This window comes from Bos taurus, chromosome 3 (assembly GCF_002263795.3).
Source record: "Bos taurus isolate L1 Dominette 01449 registration number 42190680 breed Hereford chromosome 3, ARS-UCD2.0, whole genome shotgun sequence".
NCBI classification, from domain to species: Eukaryota; Metazoa; Chordata; class Mammalia; order Artiodactyla; family Bovidae; genus Bos; species Bos taurus.
The window spans coordinates 40,322,829-40,345,381 of record NC_037330.1 but is presented as its reverse complement, the minus strand read 5'-3'; the positions used below and the strand labels follow the sequence as shown (position 1 = coordinate 40,345,381).

Sequence of the window (22,553 nt, the reverse complement as noted above, 5' to 3'; positions counted from 1 at the left end):
TTTATTTTGAAAAAAAAAAAAAGAAGAAGCTTACTGTGATAGTCTGTAACTACACTTTAAAAACTCTAAACTGGACCCCAGTAAGTATGAGTGTAGTATATGGAAAAGAAAGTGGAATATAATCTGGTTTTATATCTGTGTAGGGTAGGGGGAATAAAAAATAAAAATTTAATGACATTCACCTAGAAGTAAGTTCAGGTAAAAATAGAAGTCTCGATGCTATGAAATGGTATGAAAAAGAAATCTAATCAATGTATATGTGTGTGTGTGTGTGTGTGTTAGTCGCTCAGTGATTTAGTTGCTCAGCAGTGCCTGACTTTGCGACCCCATGGACTGTGGAACCAGCCAGGCTCCTCTGTCCGTGGAATCTCCAGGCAAGAATACTGGAATGGGTGGCCATTCCCTTCTCCAGGTGATTTTCCTGTCCCAAGTATGAATCCTGGGTCTTCTGCACTGCAGGTGAATTTTTTACAGTCTGAGTCACCAGGGAAGCCCAATCAATGTGTACATGTATCAAATATTATCTTTCAGAAACAGTAAATTTTGACAACTAATTAATAAATAATATTATATATTTCCTCTTATATGTTTTAATCATTTATGGAAAAAACAATGTACTCTTAATTTCCATATTTAACTTACATAAGCTCTGTGAATATGTATAGCGATAGATTAATGTATGAAATGAAACCTTCAACTGATATATTTCTTCCATATTACTCATATGTTCTAGGAAAATCAGGTGCTGTGTATAACAAAAATAGATTTAGCTTATGAAACTGATGTTCATAAACAGTTTAATTTTAAAATAGAATTCTGTAAGCCTAAAAATTAAATTAATTTATATATTCATTCATTTAATAAATAAATATTCATTTATCATTTGTGTGCAATCAATGCATGATATTGAAATATCTGAGACTTTATTATTACATATTGTCTGAATCAGTTTGTCATTAATTTAGTGTGATATAATGTGTTAAAACATTTTGTTTAGCATCAAAGACCTGGGTATATACTAGTGCAAAAACTCAGAAACAAATAGAATCCCAAATAATCTGATATGTCACAAATAATAGTTCTATTTGAAATTATGCCATTGATTTTATAACTAAGCACATAAATGCAATATTCTACTGGCCCTCTGAATTTCCACTGTGGTTTTTGAAAACACATACTGTGTGTGCGCACATATCTCTATATACGTATCAGCAGAATGCAGCAAATGTATTTCCATGTAAAACTTGTCTATTAAACCATAATATATTATACAGCTTTACTTTGTTACACTTTGAAAACTAAGTTATTTAAAAATGGTATTAAAACAGTCACCAGAGTAATGACTGAATAGCTCAGGAGTGCACCCCTTCATGGAGTCAAATGTGTTCGTTCCATTAATAATTGACTAAATGAAAATTAAAGCAAGAGTTACCAGATACAGTGATGGAAGGGTCAAATAAATAATGCAATTATCATAATTGGCCAATTATACCTGGAAAGGAGCTTTTAACCATTACCTTCACATTGAAATAGTGATTTTTAAAAATAAAGTTTATCTTTTGGAGTATCTCTATTTTACCTTGGAAATACACACACACAAAAAATATCTGACTTGTACATTTCATTAACTTAATCTCTGAGAGAAGGAAGTGAAGAAAATGTTCTTTTCTCCAAAGAAAACAATGCAAAGTACTAAGAGGAAAGCCATTTGTCTTTCCCAAGAATATAGCATGCCAGTATTTAAATCAACCAATCTCTATTACAGTTTCCCAGGTTTTATAGTCACCACTGTCTACTCATTCTCTCACTGAACAATAGAAAACATCACTGCTATACATACAGGGGAATAAATTAGGTCACCCTTTAAAGTTTACAACTTTGCTTTATAGCATATATGGATTGTTGCTGTTATTAACTCCACTCATCTGAATTAATAATATTCATAAAAAATAAAGTTTGATTTATTTTACCTCAAAAACTTCTTCATCCAAAATCCTTGTCCCAAAAACCATAATTCCATTGGTGTCAACGATTGCTTTCTCACTTCTGTCAAGCGGTTTTGTAGTTTTCTTCTTACAATCAACAATCATTGTCACAGTTTTCTTCTCCACGCTGATTGCTACCCGGTGCCACCTTAAAAAGCCAAATAATGCTGTAAGTTCCAAAGATGTTGTCAAACCATTATTGTGAAAGAACAATGTATTTTGAATTATACAAGTGATCTTAAATTATACAAAATGTAGGCTTATTTATTCATCAATCAGTTAACAAGTGGCTACTTAGTATCCAGAGCAGTGGTAGGTACTCAAAAAGTCACACAGCTATGTAAATTGCACAGCAGGATTAGCTGTCTGTGCTGATAAGGCAGTGCCCATCCTCTGCTTCACCTTGTGTTGAAACAATAGCTCGATCTCACCATGCCTTCACGAGGTTATTTGATAGAGATTAGGGGTGGGATATGGGATAAGTAATAGTTTCTATGTACGTAAGTGCTTTCTTCCAATGTGGAATTTCACTTAAAAGAATTCTGCTTGAGAGATCCCCTGATATAGGCTCTAAAAGGGTATGTCTACTAATTGAATGAATGCTCCATCTGGAGCAATTGAACGTTTAATTGTAAGACACAATGTGCTTCTCTGTCTTTACTCGCATTTATTTCAAGTGCTTTCGTTTTCTTTTTCCACTTTAATTTCAAGACAGTTATATTTCACTACTGTGGGCAGGATCCAAGACTGAGACACAATATCTCTCCTTTCCAGAGTTGGCAGGAAGTAGGAACACTGAAAGAAAGCATAGTCAATGCATGTGTGGACTGAGAGTCTCAATTCACTCTGAAGCTACTGCTCCAGCTAATTCAGAGCAGTGATGACAGGCTTTGCAGTGGGGGTGGGGAATGGGGGGGGGGGGCGGGGGGGAGGAATGGAGATGTGGCCAGTCCTTTGGAAATACAAATACCCTAATCAAAATTGTAAAATGGTGGGTTTTATTAACAGTATCTTGTGCTAACATAAACAACTAAATGAAGATCACTTGCATTTTGCAAACCACTCTTTTATTTTTCCAAATGAAAAGTGCTAAATTAATATTCCAGAAGTTTCTAGGACTATATCCATAAAATAAAGTACCCAAAGAGTTGCAGGAGCCTTTCAAAAATCTGTTTCATGTGACTTGGCATGGCTACTGATGAGGACCAAGTATATTTCCATATACACTTAATCTTTGGTCTTTCCATAGCAATTTGAACTAGCATAGGCATCTGCTTGGTTTGAATTGCACAAAGATTTATATTAGGAGGCACTTAATACTGTGAGAGTAAAATTTACACATGTTTCCGCCAAGAAGTCTGTGTCTTCAATTAAACCCCCTCCACTACTGTGGGCATGTGCTTTTCATTAACATAAAATAAAAATGATTTCTTTCAATTGTTGCAAGTTGATTAGGACTCTAAACTTGAATTTTGTTGAATTAATTTAAGGTCTGATAATAATATGTCATAATCATGGTGTCACATACAATGTTCAAAATACTAAATTAACCTTAAATTTTGGAAACATTCTTAATTATCCTCTTTCTGTCATATTATACATTCATATCATCAGGAAATCTGTCAATCCTATATTTGCAGGATATTCAGGATTCAAATCTCACAATTTTGACCAGGTAACCATGTCTCTCTCCTAGACTCCTAACTGGTCCCTGCTCCCACTCTGATGCAACCAGAGTCGCCATTTTAAAATATGAGTCATATCAAGTTTCTCTCTAGCTAAAAGCTAACCTGATACTCCCAGTAAAAGCCGAAGTCCTTACTTTGCCTAACCCTGCCTCTCTTCTATCTCATGTCCACATTTCTGCTTTCTGATTCGCAGTATTCCAGCCACACTTCTGCCTCTTTCTTGTTCCTTTCACCTAATTCACTTTGTCAGGAATGCTCTTCCTCCATAACCCCACATGCTCACTCCCTGGCTTCCAAGGTCTTAGCTCAAGGCGACCATGCCGAAGAGGACTGCTGTATCTAAAACAATCTAAAACAGTATACCCTACACTTCTTACTCTGATGTATTTTCATTCATAGAATTATCATCACTTTTCATATTAAGGATAATGATGTAAATTACTTGTTAAAGCCCAGTTTTTTCCTGGGTTTGAGAGGCAGTTTTTCCATGGTTCTGACAATGGTAATCTGAGTGTGAATTTTTTTTTCCCCATCTGAACAGCTATTTCTTTCTTATGTCTATAATCAAATGTTATATTTGTGATAAATCTTTTTAGTAGCCTAAATTCAGCAATAAAATATCAAGTACATTTAACAAACATTTATTTGCTTTTAGCTGCTCCCGAAATGATAGGGAGCAAAACAATATTAAACAATATTCACAATACAGAATTCAGCATGATTTTCTTAAGAGAGTGGCTGTTACTGGACAGTCTACCTGAGTTCAAACCTCACCTTTGCCACTTTGCAAATGCAAGTTACTTAAACTCCCAGTACTTTACTTCCCTTATCTGTAAAATGGGTTTATTATTATTTTCTTCAAAAAGTTGTGAAAAATTAAATAAGTTAACTTGTATAAGGTGTTCACAACAGTATACAGCACATATTGAGTATTATATAAAACTTCCTATGATTGTCAATATTAATAATATTGGTGCATGCATGCCTGCTAAGTCACTTCAGTCGTGTCCAACTCTTTGCAACCCTGTGAACTATAGCCCACCAGGCTCCTCTGTCCATGGAATTCTCCAGATAAGAATACTGGAGTGGGTTGCCAGCCCTCCTCCAGGGGATCTTTCCAATTCAGGGATCAAACCCGTCTCTTTTGTCTCCAGCATTGGCAGGCGGGTTCTTTACTGCTAGCTCTATCTGAGGAAGTCGAATTAGATCATTCTTTTGCTCAAAACGTCTACAGTGACTTCGTATTTACCCGGAATAAAATCCAAAGTGTTTCCAATCACATATAACCCAATGTATTATGGGCTTCCCTGGTGGCTCATTGGAAAAGAATCCTCCTGCCAATGCAGGAGATGTGGGTTTCATCCCTGGGTCAGAAGATCCCCTAAAGAAGAAAATGGCAAGCCACGCCAGTGTTCTTGTCTGGGAAATCCCATGGACAGAGGAGCCTGGCCATCTACATGGGGTTGCAAAAGAGTCGGATAGGACTTAATGACTAAACAACAACACAAAGTATTATACCATTTTCCCTCCTGCTGCCTCTCCATCCTCAACGTTTCACTCTGTTCCTGCCACACTGGCATCCTTGATGTTGCTTAGGCCAAATCAGTCACAGCCAGAATCAGAGGCTGTGCATTTGTTTTTCCTTCGTGTGGAATAGTATCCTTTTAATTATTAGCAGTGGCATGCATCCTACCACCTTTGCATGTCACCTTCTTAGTAAGACTATCCCTGACCTCACTCCTTAAAATTGCACTCCCCACCATCATCCCCTACTCTCTTCATTGCTATATTTCTCCCTGTCACTTATCACCATCTGATATTCATTAGTAATTTTTTATCATTCACTGCTTGACCCAGATTGTAAACTATGTAAGGTTAGGTATTTTATTGTTTTGTTCATTTCTGCATCACCGCTCCCTAGAAAAACTGCATCACACTTTATAAATATTTGTTGAATGACCGAATGAAGGAACTGCTTTACACACAGTTAAAACACAGGATTATTGTGTTACTTACTTTCCATCTGCAATGTTAACAGTTCTAAAAAGGGGATAGTCTTCTGGGGCAGGTTTTCCAGTGTGGTCTTCATACAGGAAAACAGGTGATCTCCCAACCTCAACACCAATTTGCTGAATACCGTGCTCATTATATATAGATAAAAGGAAAGACTGAATTCCTTTTTGGGGTTTTATTGTAAATAATATTGAAAAATCTTCTGGAAAAGTTCCCCCTGAAAACAGAATGCCAAAGAGTCAGAAATTCTAAACTATTCCTGGATCACCCTATTATTTTTGAGCTTACCAATGTGGTCTTAACCAGTAACCAAAGTTCAAACAGTAATAACAATACTGACTTAAAAACCAGTGGGGAGGGGATTCTATTAATTTTTGTCTGCAATAATTGTTGAAGCTGTATTCAAACTTCGCCACCACTCATTAAAGCACAAGGATAACGTAAAATTGAATGCATAATTAGGAAACAAGATCATGGTGCCAATTCAATATCAAACACACAATAAGCACTTTTAGAACACTTAAGATGAAATTCTGGTGTACAATTTGTATTTTCTGCCTTTGTCTAATCTGTGCCCTCTATCCTCTCTTGAAAGAGGCATTGTAAGGACACAACATATGATGGTGCTCTTAGTCATCTCTTCAAAAGCTAAAGATTTTCTGAGCAGTTTTTTCTATCACACATGAAGTTTCACTAATAAAAAGCTTATGTCATTAAAATCAGAACTCTTAGATACTTGATTAATTTGATTCTAAATTTAAGAGGGTTAATTTTTTTTCTTTTCCTTCTCATCATCATATGCCAAATATCCAGCATGGGGCCAGATCTACATAAGTTCTTAGTAAGCATTTATTAAATAAATATATAAATTAAATAGTTACCACAATACATCTCAGATATTTAAGCAGTGACTATTGTGGGTTTCTTTTTTTACTAAAAACACTGCATATAAATTTGTGGGTTCTATTTTTCAAAAATAAGTTTACATATATATTTTATTTAATCCTTTTACTACCCTGGGACATAAGTAAAGTAGGTATTGTTATTTGAAGGATGAAATTACTTAAATTAAAATTTTTACACATGCAAAACTGGTGTATATGTGCATGCATAAGCCAACACCAAGAAATTCCATATTCAGTCCATCCATTCCATACACTATTATGTATGGTGGTATGAAATAATAAAAATACTATAAATATGAATGCCATGAATTCAAATTCAGAAGACTATAGGAGACTTTAAGTTTTAATGTGAAGAATTTATAGAAGTGAGAGGGATACTTATACATAAAGATATTATGTTAAGTCAATTAATTAGAATACTATTTATAATAATAAAACATTAAAATTGCTTGCAATGGTTGGGATTGGTTAAATGAAATTTTAAAATACTAATACAGTGGAATTCTATGCAGCCACTTAAAATGATATAGTGGAAAGATGTCTTATGAAATGGAATTAATTAAAATGCTATGGAAAGTAAATAAGAATATTTCACAAAGAAAGCAGTCAATTTTGTTACCTACTTGGTTCTAATCTACCTAAAATCTAGATACTCTAAAATCTAGATAGATGCCTCCAAACAAATAGTGTCTACTTAAAATTCTTAATTTTAATCTTTAAAATAATTTACCAGTACAACTTCACTGGATCACAAATAGATCATAAAAACCTTGCTTTCATTGCAATTTATACACATACACAAACACACACACAGAGTAAGAATTTTGTTTGATTTGATTTGTGTCACAGAGATAGCCAATTTTATATTTATGAAAATCAACAGAAGAAAAATGATCATGTATATAGAATGGAAAGATAATAAAACACATCAATTAACAAAAACACCTTTTAGCTTTTTTTACTACAAATAAAAATATAAGTAATTCAGCCTAAAATTGAGGAAATTCAATAACAAAGAAGTTTTTTCTTCAAATGATTAACTCAAAATGTTGTTGAGAATTATAGGACTTCTTTCCCTGAATACCTCAATTTTCAAATATGTTCTGGACTCAAAAAAATGATGCCAAAATAGTATGAGTTGGATAAAACAATATTTTTGCAAAAATTATTTAATAAAGGACATTTACCAAAAGAGGAATTTCAGGAAATAGTATATTCATGTGAGACTTAATAAGTTGTAACAAATTTTAATCATTCCATTTATGTAACACAGCTTTTGAAAATTGTCAACTTCTAATTGTAGCAACAAGTAAAATCTTTCAATTATGGAAGCGTTTCTCAATTTAAAATTAAGCAACAATATTTTAATTGTAATCTCTAAGTTATGACCTTTAGAAAATAAATTATAAAAAATCATGACTCAATGTCAAAATGTCCACAATATAACCTAGACACTTATTTAGATTCCTCCCTATAAGATGCTAATCAAATTTGTTTCAGCCAACTAAATCTATCAGAGATAATTCATTACAAAGTAAGTTCAATAACACAAATTCAACCACTTAAGATGTGAAATTTTATCTAAATAGTAGTGATCAGTATATATGATACAGAAAAAATGTGTAAGTTTGCAACTTAGTATGTTTTAAAATGTATAAACACAAACTAAGAATAAAGTATCCTCTCTATTAAATGATTGCTGTTAAAGGAAAAAAATGTTACCACCTCTAATAAGTGTATATACATAAATCCTAGATGTGTAATAATCACTCAGAAGAGTATATCAGATACAAAAATGATTCCCTAAATGGGCTTTTAACATCAATAGATATTGCATCCATGAATACATTTGATATTAAAAAAGCACAATAACTGTTATTGGGGTTTAATTTTTAACTTGTGGTCCATATATTTTCATGCAGAATATGTCTCCCTTTAAATAAAATCTCTTTCTGATGTAACTTAGTGGTTGGTAGGGTTTTTAAAATCATGTGTGAAGGTAATTTTGCATAATGGCAAAAGCCTACTTTAGTCTAAAAAGAGTCCCCAGACTATCTCTCAGCTTTAAATCATCCATGGGTTCTGTGACTGTATTCAAAAATTTCACATTTCTAACACCTAATCCATTGTTTGGGTTGAAATATTCTTCTTTCCAGGTGGTTATGAACATAAAGTTCAATATACACAAAGTTTCTTGTACTGTGTCTGTCCCACAGCAGGTGTTCTAAAGAGACCAGGTGGAATTTGCAAATTACAGCATCTATTCAGGTCACAGGTACAGAGTTCTCAGGTATTTAAATTCAAGGTCTCAAACTGGGACTTTGGAGGACACATAAATTAACTCAACAGAGCATTACAATGGCAATCTGAAAACACTTCCCCAACCCTAATGTTGAAGTTTCCAATACTACTGCTTACTTCATTCATTAGGAAAGAAGTTGTTACTTGGTGTTTTCATAATGAAAGAAAAAGTATTCCAAATAAATTTCCCAAGATTTTTCACTATTTTAATAAAGAATGCTACTAACACATTCACTTTAGATTTTTTAATGGTAAAAGTGCTGTTGGTAATTTTTATTAAATGCTCTTTTGTATTAATTGACAGGAAGCTATATCTTCCAGGAACATAACCCTATAATCACTTGCATGTGGAAACAGATATAGATGTCTCTTCCTATCTGAATTACTCATTATTAAAATCACATACCTAAGACACAATGTTTTGAGAAGATGGGGAAATGTTGATTATTCTGTTAACTGACACAGAAGGACCTCCTAGAAGTACATGTTGTGCTCTTTTTCCAAGAATAAACAACAGAAATAATCAATCAAAATAACTACTACACCAGAGGGCGGAAAAACTGATCCTGAGATGATGAGCCAAATATAAAAAATTATAAACTAACTTCTTGAGTATCTCTAAAGCTTTTCCATTAATCTATTTTACTCTCTGTTTCTCTCCTGAAAATTCCCATCCTTTTCCTATTTCAGCATTAGAGTGTAAATAAAGAGAAAAGCAGCTTAATTTTTACTATTTACAACTTTCACATTTGATTTGAAAAATATTTCATGAATTTAATTTTTCATTTTAAGTCAGAAAAAGTGTGCATTTTATCCTTATATTTGCATTTTGTTACTTTTGTCCACCACAAATTTGCATTTTTCAAGACAGGAAATATTTTGGAAAAATCAATGATTTAGCAAAATAAATCTATTTTCAAAAATACTTTAAAATGTACTTTCTTGAAAAATATGCTATTTTTGCTTTGTAAATTTGTAGTCCCTTGATCTATAATTTTTCTATCAATAGAAAAGAGTTTTATGTAAAAATAGGGAACTTGAGTTCCTTCACATGAGGACACTAGAGGATAATATGAAGAATTTAAAGGATAAATTGTTTCTGAAAAGATCCTAAAAGACCAAAAAGGAATACTTGATAAGACAATATTGGCCTTGGCAATGAAACAAACCCTGCATTAAATATTGACCTTCTGTAATATGGATAAATCAGAGTCTCAGTGAAATTCAGTTTCTTCTTCTGTTAAATAGGAACAAGGCCACTCAACTTAGTGAAGCTGTAAGAAAAAAACAATCGATATGTATCCAATAGCAAGCAAGCACTCATAATAAGGCACTTACTTAGAAAATGTGATACTCAGAAATTGTCATTTCACTACTCCCTTTCCCTACATTATCATGACTTCTAGACAATTAATACCAGGTCATTTAGTGCTTTCAAGGACAGGAAAAAAAATTCACCAAGTATTTTTCAAACCATTATGAAAAATCCCCCCATAATTATGCATTATGTAGCATGATAAAAAGGAATAATAATAGTTATCAAAGCAGCAGTAGTCGCAGTAATAAAAAGAACATACCTGAAAATAATTGTTTCGTTGGGGCGCTAAGTTGTGCTTGCTTTGAAACTCTGTAAGCAGTATCTGAACCTTTTGAATTCTTTCTGTTTGTGCAAAAGCCCGTTGTTTTTGATATTCCCTCTGGAGAATTGTGAAAATCTAGAGCTTTTAGTACATCAACTGGATCAGCTGAAAAATACGTTAAAAATAGGGAAAAGTAATTGAACAAATAATCTAATAAAAATGAGTTATTTTTTAAACAGAGGAAATTGTATCCTACTTCTCAAATCTATGTACCACCTGCCATGCTTCCTTAACACTAAGTTGGGGGGCTGAGAGGCGGAGGAGCAGGTAAAATACAAACATTCTCAAACACAAAATATCTCAATCAGAAATCAAATTACGAAAAGCAAAACATATTGAAAAAGCCAGAATTTGTACATATCCCATTAATTTCTAATCAACATACTATATTCAACTATTCATAATTTAAACAGAGGTTATTGTAAAGATTCAAATTCACAATGAATGTTATATATAAGCATTGTAAAATGTGCAGTTACTAAGCCATATTGAATGCCCAATGATAAGTTAAAAGTTGTTTAAAAGAATAGGAAACAAAATATAATGCCCTTGCTTTGAGTGCTTTCCTGTGAAAGTCCCTGAAGATACTAAGGCCTTTTTTTTTCCTTTTTATGTTAGCCTCAGGGTGCCTAAAATAGGCTGTTTGTTGGCAGAACCATAAATTTCCCAAATCCAATCCATTTCAGCTACCTCCTGCTACTAACCTTAAACTTCCCCTTTGTAAGTGTAATCCTTTAGGTAAACTTTATGTTTCAAATGGCTTCATGGACTGTAATTCACATACCATGCAATTCACCCACTCGAAGTATAAAATCTGTTCGTTGTGGTACATAGCGAAAAGCAAAGGAGAAAAGGAAAGATATACCCATTTGAATGCAGAGTTCCAAAGAATAACAAGAAGAGATAAGAAAGCCTTCCTCAGGGATCAATGCAAAGAAATAGAGGAAAACAGCAGAATGGGAAAGACTAGAGATCTCTTCAAGAAAATTAGAGATACTAATGGCACATTTCATGCAAAGATGGGTTCAATAAAGGACAGAAATGGTATGGATCTAAGAGAAACAGAAGATACTAAGAAGAGGCGGCAAGAAAACACAGAACTGTACAGAAAAGATCTTCACGACCCAGATAATCATGATGGTGTGATCACTCACCTAAAGCCAGACATCCTGGAATGTGAAGTCAAGTGGGCCTTGGAAAGCATCACTACGAACAAAGCTAGTGGAGGTGATGGAATTCCAGTTGAGCTATTACAAATCCTAAAGATGATGCTGTGAAAGTGCTACACTCAATATGCCAGCAAATTTGGAAAACTCAGCAGTGGCCACAGGACTGGAAATGGTCAGTTTTCATTCCAATCCCAAAGAAAGGCAATGCCAAAGAATGCTCAAACTACTGCACAATTGTACTCATCTCACACGCTAGTAAAGTAATGCTCAAAATTCTCCAAGCCAGGCTTCAGCAATACATGAACCATGAACTTCCAGATGTTCAAGCTGGTTTTAGAAAAGGCAGAGGAACAGAGATCAAATTGCCAACATCCACTGGATCATGGAAAAAGCAAGAGAGTTCCAGATAAATATCTATTTCTTCTTTATTGACTATGCCAAACCCTTTGACTGTGTGGATCACTATAAACTGTGGAAAATTCTTCAAGAGACAGGAATACCAGACCACCTGACCTGCCTCTTGAGAAACCTATATGCAGGTCAGGAAGCAGCAGTTAGAACTGGACATGGAACAACAGACTGGTTCCAAATAGGAAAAGGAGTGCGTCAAGATTGTATATTGTCACCCTGCTTACTTAACTTATATGCAGAGTACATCATGAGAAACGCTAGAAGCAGAAGCTGGAATCAAGATTGCCGGGAGAAATATCAGTAACCTCAGATATGCAGAAGACACCAGCCTTATGGCAGAAAGTGAAGAACTAAAGAGCCTCTTGATGACAGTGAAAGAGGAGAGTGAAAAAGTTGGCTTCAAGCTCAACATTCAGAAAACTAAGATCATGGCATCTGGTCCCATCACTTCATGGCAAATAGATGGGGAAATAGTGGAAACAGTGGCTGAATTTATTTGGGGGGGGCTCCAAAGTCATTGCAGATGGAGATTGCAGCCATGATATTAAAAGACAGTTCCTCCTTGGAAGGAAAGTTATGACCAACCTAGACAGCATATTCAAAAGCAGAGATATTACTTTGCCAACAAAGGTCCATCTAGTCAAGGCTATGGTTTTTCCAGTGGTCATGTATGGATGTGAGAGTTGGACTATAAAGAAAGCTGAGTGACGAAGAATTGATGCTTTTGAACTGCGGTATTGGAGAAGACTCTTGAGAGTCCCTTGGACTGCAAGGAGATCCAACTAGTCCATCCTAAAGGAGATCAGTCCTGGGTGTTCATTGGAAGGACTGATGTTGAAGCTGAAACTCCAATACTTTGGCCACCCAGTGCAAAGAGCTGACTCATTTGAAAAGACCCTTATTCTGGGAAAGATTGAGTGCAGGAGGAGAAGGAGACAACAGAGGATGAGATGGCTGGATGGCATTACTGACTCAATGGACATGAGTTTGGGTAAACTCCGGGAGTTGGTGATGGACAGGGAGGCCTGGCATGCTGCAGTTCATGGGGTCGTGAAGAGTCAGACACGACTGAGCGACTGAACTGAACTGTGGTATATTATACTTATTCTGATCTTCCCTGGTGTCTCAGTGGTAAAGAATCAGCCTGTCAACGGAGGAGACATGGGTTTGATCCCTGGGTTGGGGAGATCCTCTGGAGAAGGAAATGGTGACTCATTCCAGTATTCTTGCTTGGGAAATCCCATGGACAGAGTAGACTGGTGGGCTACAGTCCCTTGGATCACAAAAGAGCTGGATACGACTTAGTGACTAAACAACTTCTTTTACTATTCATTCTTTAAATTGTTGTAAAATATATACAACATAAATTTTTGCCATTTTAACCATTTTAAAGTGTACAATTTAATAGCATAATTAAATTTACAATGTTATGCAATCATCAATACTATTTCCAAAACTTTTTCATTAGCCCAAACTGAAACGGTTTAACCATTAAGCAATAAGTCTCTATTCCTCTCCTCTGCCCAGGCCCTGGTAACTGATAATTTACTCTCCATTTCTATGAAGTTTGCTATGCTAGAAATTTCAAATGAGTGGCACCATATAATATCTCTAAAAATACTAAACATAGAAGTACCACATGGCCAAACAATGCCATTCCTAGGTATATACTTAAGTGAATTGAAATTCGGAATTTAAAACAGACATCTGTATGTGAATGCTCATTGCAACATTATTCACCATAATGAAAAAGCAAAAACAAGTTTCCATCAATATGTGAATAGATTCACAAAATGTGATATATACATATAATAGAATGTGATTCAACCAGAAAAGGAATGAAGTTCTAATACATGCTACCACATGGAACCATTGAAACACAATAGTGCATGAAATAAACCAGATATAAAAGGACAAATGATTTTTTAGACTCTTAGATTCCCTGGTCCACAACTAAATATTTACTTAATTCACTAAGCAAATCAAAACATGATTCAGGTGGTATAAGCATTGTTATAAAAACAGACCTAGGAATCCATATTACTCAATATGCTCATATTCATTGGCTTTCTATGTTTAATCAAAAATAATCAAAATAAATAATAATAATAATAAATAATCAAAAATAAAAATATTCATAGAAGACTATATGTTTGCCGATCTATCACTGAGCATGTCTGAGGCTGCAAGTATATAGATTTTATTTAATTAATTACACTACAAATATTTAGATTCTACTAAAGGAGGCACTAAACATGCCCCGATAATTATGTGGGAGGTAGTATCTATTGTTCTATAGAGATGCATGCAGTATTCTTTCATTCAGAAGGAAAAGAGATCATGTTTGGTTGAAAATGAGACCAATATTACTCATGTGAAAAGTTTCACTTGTTAAAAAAAAAAATAGAATTGCTATCAATTTTCAAATGCACTGAATTTTATAAGTACACTGTTTGGGGAGGACTTAAAATGAAAGTGGGACTGGTTGTAAAACCAGTTAATAACATTACCATGATTTATCACACTACACAAAGTAGACAGTGACCTGCAACAGAGTGGTGCTCTTTGAAAATTACAATTTCAATTAATATTTTTAGCATTAACTAGTGTCAGTTATAGAATGTATGAATGGATGACTGAGTGCATGAGAAATGTGCATTTGGTCATTTCCTTAGTTAAGTTTTTGAGATATTAACTTCTATACGTACAATCATGTTGAATGAAGCTTTATATAATTTGTCTTTTATCTTATAAGAAATGTACTTCCCTTTAATAATAACGACCATCTATTTCATCAAACTTTCAAATGAAAATAACACATTAACCAGTAGAGTACACATTGTTCCAAAATTTTAAAAAGAAAAAAGAAAAAAATATAATGAAAATCAGAATATTGAAGGATCAAATATATCCTCTTTAATTCAGCCTTGGGATATTTAAAAGAATAAGATTTAACAACAATTTTGGCTAAGTCCTGCTTTAAATGGGCATTTTTTAAGGCCAGTACAATACCTGACTATTTTTACATTCTTCTTTTCTCTTACCATAAAACTAAGAAAATAATAACTATATTAGCTTCCATGTCCAAAGAACCTAACATGGGACAGTAACTGGATTAAACTCTTCCTAGGTTAACCCTCACAAATTTTGCAGGCCATGTGTTCTTATCCCTACTATACAGATGAAGGAACTTAGAACCAGAACACAAATTAAGGATACCCCTAAAGTTTGTGCAAAATCAAACATAGGTTCATTCCACTTCATTGCTAGCCCATAACCAAACATACTGTGAAAAGAAACTTAAAACACAAATATATTAAAATCATCTTGAGCCAGTCCATTGATTCTTAAGGTTTATATTAGATTTAAATTAAACTCAGTTCATGCTTCAGGGTATAAATTACTCTAAAGGAAACTGTTTCTAAAAACACAGCATCTTATCTGCTTATTTTATCTTATCTTCTTGCACTAAAGCCATTAGCAAAAGTACATGCCAATAGGGTAAAGACTTCAGGATTGACATGAACACAGCTATGAAGGCTCTAATTCTTTCCTGAAGAAAAGGGTGCAGCTTCACAGTCACAGTCTCAGCTGTACATCAGTAAATAATACATAAAACAGACCACAAGTCTCCTTCTCTCCAAACTATCTCTTAACAGGATGACCTTTTCCAACAGCACAGGTTTTGTCACATTTGTTAGCTCCTACTTTGAAAGCAATATGAGAAAAACACCCTCCCTCTACAGGATTCTTCTAAGGGCTCTATTTTTCAAGCCTAAATAAGCTTCTATGTAGAGACATATGATATGAAATAATAATTCATTCTAAAAATAGGGATATATAATAAAGATTGCAAATAGTTTTTCCTAAAAATTTATATAAAGTTACGAAAATGTAAAATTCAGTTGAAAGTGAAGTTGCTCAGTCGTGTCTGACTCTTTGTGACCCCATGTACCAGGCTTCTCTGTTCATGGGATTTTCCAGACAAGAGTACTGGAGTGGGTTGCCATTTCCTTCTCCAAAAATTCAGTTCATCAAGTCTTAAAGATGTTTCCTCTGAAGTAAACTAAATAATAAATTAAGACGCTTATTTGCTTCATTTTATACCATAACTATAGCATTTAACAAATTCTCATAACGTAGTTTCTATGGACTTATATATACACACATGCATAGATGGGAGAAACTAGTTCACATTTTATTAACTGAACTTCAAATGTTTAAAGATTAAAAGCAGTAATTTATTATAGCTTAACATGAAATTAAAAGATGCTTACTCCTTGGCAGGAAAGTTATGACCAACCTAGATAGCATATTCAAAAGCAGAGACATTACTTTTCCAACAAAGGTTCATCTAGTCAAGGCTATGGTTTTTCCTGTGGTCATGTATGGATGTGAGAGTTGGACTGTGAAGAAGGCTGAGCGCCAAAGAATTGATGCTTTTGAACTGTGGTGTTGGAGAAGACTCTTGACAGTCCCTTGGACTGCAAGGAGATCCAACCAGTCCATTCTGAAGGAGATCAGCCCTGGGATTTCTTTGGAAGGAATGATGCTAAAGCTGAAACTCCAGTACGTTGGCCACCTCATGCGAAGTGTTGACTCATTGGAAAAGACTCTGATGGTGGGAGGGATTGGGGGCAGGAGAAGAAGAGGACGACAGAGGATGAGATGGCTGGATGGCATCACTGACTCGATGGACGTGAGTCTGAGTGAACTCCGGGAGTTCGTGGTGGACAGAGAGGCCTGGCGTGCTGCTATTCATGGGGTCGCAAAGAGTCGGACACGACTGAGCGACTGATCTGATCTGAACTCGATACATCTAAAAAAATAGATGATTTCAATGTTCAAAACAATTCTTAAATGTCCCTAATGTTTTCATTGTTTCTATTTCACCAGTTCTCATGGCAGAGATCATGATTAGCATTCAGATGTACCCAATCAGCATAATACTTTGTTCAATAATATTTTTCCTGTTTTTTAGTGTACACTTTTTTATTTATTAAATGAGAAAATAGGATAGCAGACCCCGTGCATTACTACAATAGTCATTTAACCAGGTTCAATGACTTTTCTCATCTATCTGTATAGCACAGCTTGAGTGAGCTTCCAGAATTCCCATGCCTTAAGTCACTTTGCTTAAATTTCTTCAGAGAACCCCACCCACTTCCAGGTGGTTTGCACATACCTTGAATATAAAATCTTAATGATGTGGACACACCCACTCACCCTTCCAGTTTGATGCTACTGCATCTCCACCTTTTATCTCATTCCCCCTTAATGCCTTTCTCACTCAGATTTCTCCCCATACTGAAGTCAGACTTCACAGACTATTCACCACATTTTTTCTCCAGTCTTTGAGCTTTTATAAATCCTATTCTAAGGAAAAAAGTATATAACTGATGTGCAGCCTCTTCCCGAAGGCATTCTCTAGTTGGGTTAGATGTACCTCTATCATAGTACTTTCTACACTTGGTTTTAATTATTTGCCTACACTTATACACTTGGAGGAAGCACAAGCTGGAATAAAGATTGCCGGGAGAAATATTAATAACCTCGGATATGCAGATCATACCACCCTTATGGCAGAAAGTGAAGAAGAACTAAAGAGCCTATTGATGAAAGTGAAAGAAGAGAGTGAAAAAGTTGGCTTAAAGCTCAACATTCAGAAAACGAAGATCATGGCATCTGGTCCCATCACTTCATGGCAAATAGATGGGGAAACAATGGAAACAGTGGCTGACTTTATTTTTCTGGGCTCCAAAATCACTGCAGATGGTGATTGCAGCCATGAAATTAAAAGACACTTAGTCCTTAGAAGGAAAGTTATGACCAACCTAGACAGCATATTCAAAAGCAGAGACATTACTTTGCCAACAAAGGTCCATCTAGTCAAGGCTATTGTTTTTCCAGTGGTCGTGTATGGATGTGAGAGTTGGACTATAAAGTTGAGTGACGAAGAATTGACACTTTTGAACTGTTGTGTTGGAGAAGACTCTTGAGAGTCCCTTGGACTGCAAGGAGATCCAACTAGTCCATCCTAAAGGAGATCAGTCCTGGGTGTTCATTGGAAGGACTGATGTTGAAGCTGAAACTCCAATACTTTGGCCACCTGATACGAAGAGCTGACTCATTGGAAAAGACCCTGATGCTTGGAAAGATTGAGAGCAGGAGGAGAAGGGGACGACAGAGGATGAGATGGTTAGATGGCATCACCGACTCAATGGACAGGGTTTGGGTGGACTCTGGGAATTGGGGATGGACAGGGAGGCCTGGCGTGCTGCGGTTCATGGGGTCGCAAAGAGTCGGACACGACTGAGTGACTGAACTGAACTGATTTGCCTACTGGGTTTCCCAGGTGGCACTAGTGGTAAAGAATCTGCCTGCCAATGCAGGACATCTAGGAGACCCGAATTTGATCCCTGGATTGGGAAGATTCTCCTGGAAGAGGAAATGACAACCTACTCCAGTATTATTCCCTGGAGAATCCCATGGGCAGAGGAGCCTGGTAGACTACAGTCCATGGGGTCTGACATGACTGAGCAACAGAGGACACACACATTTGCCTATTTCTTACTTGCCTGCCCTTTTCCAAAACTAGAAGAGAACAAGTATACATACATACACACACACAAAACCCATGTACTATATAAAATACTGTATAATGTAAAACACATTAAGGTGAAACATATAGAAGCAACTTCCTCTGAAGCCCACAGGGCTTTCTTGTCTTGAAATAAAAATTCGTGAGGGCCTAGTATGTCTTTCCTCTTGTGTTCTGTTGATCGCTTTAACACCTCCACTCATCCATTAGACTATCCCAGGTCTTTATTCCTTCCTCCTTGGTGCCTCCAATGTCTGCTCAGATTACTGTTCTAAGGTCACACAAATGCTTTGACTGTTTAGTCTCTAATCCCTCCTTTTTCTTCACAGACTCCATTGAGCAGTAAGTAGCCCATAGCAGCATTGCAGTGTTGAAGCGCCAGGCTGGTTTGAATCCCACCTCCGGCACTTAGCATCTGTGTTATTTGGACATATTACTTTGCTGCTTTGTACCTCGGTTTCAACATCTGTAAAATGAGAATAATAAAAATATCTACCTGAAACAGTTTTTGTGAGAACTAACTTGATAGTTGAAATAATAGGAAAACTATGCTTCTGTATTAAGACCTCCTTGCTGCCTATTTTTCTCTGGTACGTGAAATAAGAATGCTTTTCAATGGTTGAAAATAAAAGAAGCTTAATATTTTATGACACATGAAAATTACATGAAATTTAAATGTGTGCCCATAAGTAAGCTTTATATTGTACATACAGCTGCAGCTATTCATTAATTTATTGTCTGTAACTGCTTTTGCACTACAAGGACAGAGTTTTGTAGCATTGGGTGGTCCTCAAAAGCTAAAATATCTGCCATGTGATCCCTTTAAGCTGAGTCTTGAATAGATTCATCAATGAAGAGGAAGCAATAGAAATATCAAATATGACAGCACAGATACAAGACAGCACAGAGTTAAAAAAAAATGGAACTCTTCTTGTCCTGACAGGACATTAACACTGAATAAATTTAGGTGTTCAGTCTCCCGGGGTGGGGGGCATCTTGGCTTCTGAGGACTTCTTGAGAAAAATCACATCACCACCATGAAAATGCACAACCACAAACTCCAAGAGAGACATCTACACTAATTCCTACCTGCTTCCTCAACCCCAAATTTCATGCTCTGGCTCAAATAAACATCTCTCAAGTTTCTAAAATTTACTGTACTCTGTTGAAGATTCTTTTTTCAATCCTTCATCAATTGACTAAGGATAGTTAAGTGTTTTTTTTTTTTTCTTTTTAACCCTATCTGTAGAATTTCCTGGAGAGTTTTTAAAACATATAGATGTATGGGTCCAACTCCAGAACTAACATCTAGAATGACAGAGCAGGGAGTGGGGAGGGTCCCCAGGCATTTACGTGTTTTAAAGTTTCCCAAATGAGTCTAATGTGTAGCTGGGCAGTGAACTTAGACCTAATCAATCTTTTGATATCAACCTAAACATGATTTTCTTCAGGAAATAGTTTCTTATCTACCCCTAGGCTGGGTTATATGACCCTTTCACAGGATCCCAAGTTCCCTTGGATAGCTCCACACTCTATTTTGTTCTTTTGCTTAATTATTTATTTTCACTCTAGGCAGTGTGCACTCAGTCACAGTGTATGTTTAAATTATGGCCTTGATTTCCTTAATTAGGTAGTCTTGATTGCCACCTAATTTCTCTCTCTCTTTTTGCTGAACTTGTAATTTATTGGTTAATATCTGCCTCCCAGTAGATCATAAATCTCCTGACAGCAAACATCACCACTATGGGTGTTCACTGTAATATTCATAAATAACATAGTACCTGACACATAGTAAATAAAAATAGAAATATGGTTACTAAATAAATGAGTAAATGAGCAGTCACATTCTGCCCCAGGGTTGAAGTTTCTTTCTCATCAGTCTCAGAAGAAACAAGAAGAGGGTTGAAAGTGGCCTTTACTAACAGCACCTTGAAGAGCTTGACAAATCTGGCTGTTTCCCTTTGATTCGGGTATGGCAAGAACACAGGTGTGAAGTAATCTTACTAAAGAAAGCTAGACGCTTTCCCCACTCTAGGGAGTCACTTATTCTCTCCTTGTACCTCACATCACAGGCCAGAAATGAAGCATATCCTTATAGAGAGAAATAAAAATAAAATAAGACATAGAAAGTGATATCAGCCATCTACCACCCAATCATGAAATGCTCTGATGCTCTATTAAAAAATAAATAAATAAAACAACAGAAGAGTATTTTGTTTATGTGGTAGTGGGAGGTAGGACTGGCAAAAGAAAAAAAAAATAAGAGAGAAGTGACTATTCATTATAATTTAACTATTACCAACATCCTGTTGTTTTTCAAAAGCATAAAAGCCCTTAATAAAGAATCTAAAATGTAAGATATGACAAGTGGACAGCAGTTAATAACAATTCCTGCAGTTGGGATAGCCCAACTTCCAACCCAAGTTTGGTATTTATTATTTGTGTAACTTTGGATAAGCTGCTTACCCTTCTTAGACTGAGTTTCTTCAACTTAACCAAATTCTGATAATTAAATGAGAAATGGAATTTCAAATTCTTGGAGAATAGTGTCTAAGTACTCAATAAAAAGAATACCTAAAAACACTATTTTGTCGAAAATTCAACCTTTCTGAACATCCAATAGTCCCATCGAGTGCCACCAGTGTTTCCACAGTTCTATAATTCACTTGATTTCTCTTATTCATTTCCTCTGACCACCTTGGGAAATCTCTTAACAGTTGAGTATAAGACTGAACACTTTTTATCTCTAAAACTGTTTTTTAGCTTTTTGATGTTTTTTTTTTTAATCTCTAAAGATCCATTAGATATCATGCATGAAAAGTATGCAATACTTAGCAATCTCTCCAGCATGTTCTTATGTTATTCTAGGGACATACAAGCCTAGGAGGCTTCCTGAAACTTTGACCGCTTAAGCTGTCAAGTTCATTGTCCCATTACCACCCTGCAACGAAACTTGACATTAAAGCACGGATATCACTGAAATTGTCTCCTTTTCAATAATTTTGTCTTTGTATCACATAGACATTAATATAACTCTAGATTAACCCTAATGTGTTATTAGAAGATTTTTAACAAGCTAATATTTTAATGTCTGACCTCTGATGCTATTACTTCATTTATTTCAAACCCACACATGCCACATACCAACCTTGTATTATAAACTAACATGAAGTATTAGAAAATAAAACATATAAACCTAGATTCTTCCATCTTTAAAAAGGTATGAAAGTTTATCTTTAAATGCCTAAATGGCACAAGTAGGCTTTCCAGGAGGAACTAGTGGTAAGGAACTCATCTGCCAGTGCAGGAGAATAAGAGATGAGGGTTCAATCCCTGCATCAGGAAGATTCCCTGGAGGAGGGAATGGCAACCCACTCCAGTATTCTTGCCTGGAGAATCCCATGGACAGAGGAGCCTGGCGGGCTACAGTCCATGGGGCCGGGGTTGTGGGGGAGGTGTTGCAAAGAGTCAGACATGACTGAAGTGACATAGCATGGCAAAAATAAAGTCAATATAAATCATATACATGCTTTAAGTCTCTACACAATTCTTTTTGGCTAAAACTACCAGACTTTTTTTCAATATTATGCAATCGAATCACTGTGTTCAGAAAAAATTTAAAAAGTGCAAATGGGAGAAATAAAAGGCTTGAATACATTAGTAAATTGTAAGTAAATAAGATTATAGTTGTGCAGTTTACATTAAATATTCCTAGGTTTGGGAAACATACCTAGGTTTGTATGTTTGTATAATAAACTTAAATGTTTTGCCATTTAAGCCTATGTTTAGAGAATATATTTCCCTACAGGAAAAAAAGAAAAGAATGAATGAAATACAAAC

General features: G+C 35.4%; 1 protein-coding gene across 4 annotated transcripts in view; it reads right to left on the bottom strand.

The window, feature by feature from the left end:
* The window catches only part of COL11A1 (collagen type XI alpha 1 chain), a 226,127-nt gene that overhangs the window by 185,290 nt on the left and 18,284 nt on the right, over positions 1-22,553 (bottom strand). For all 4 annotated transcript variants that reach the window (XM_024985040.2, XM_059881885.1, XM_059881882.1 and 1 more), the window contains 3 exon segments: positions 10,470-10,637; positions 5,690-5,903; positions 1,971-2,133 (listed from right to left, as the gene is read on the bottom strand). In XM_024985040.2, coding sequence (XP_024840808.1) covers positions 1,971-2,133; positions 5,690-5,903; positions 10,470-10,637 — 545 coding nt within the window.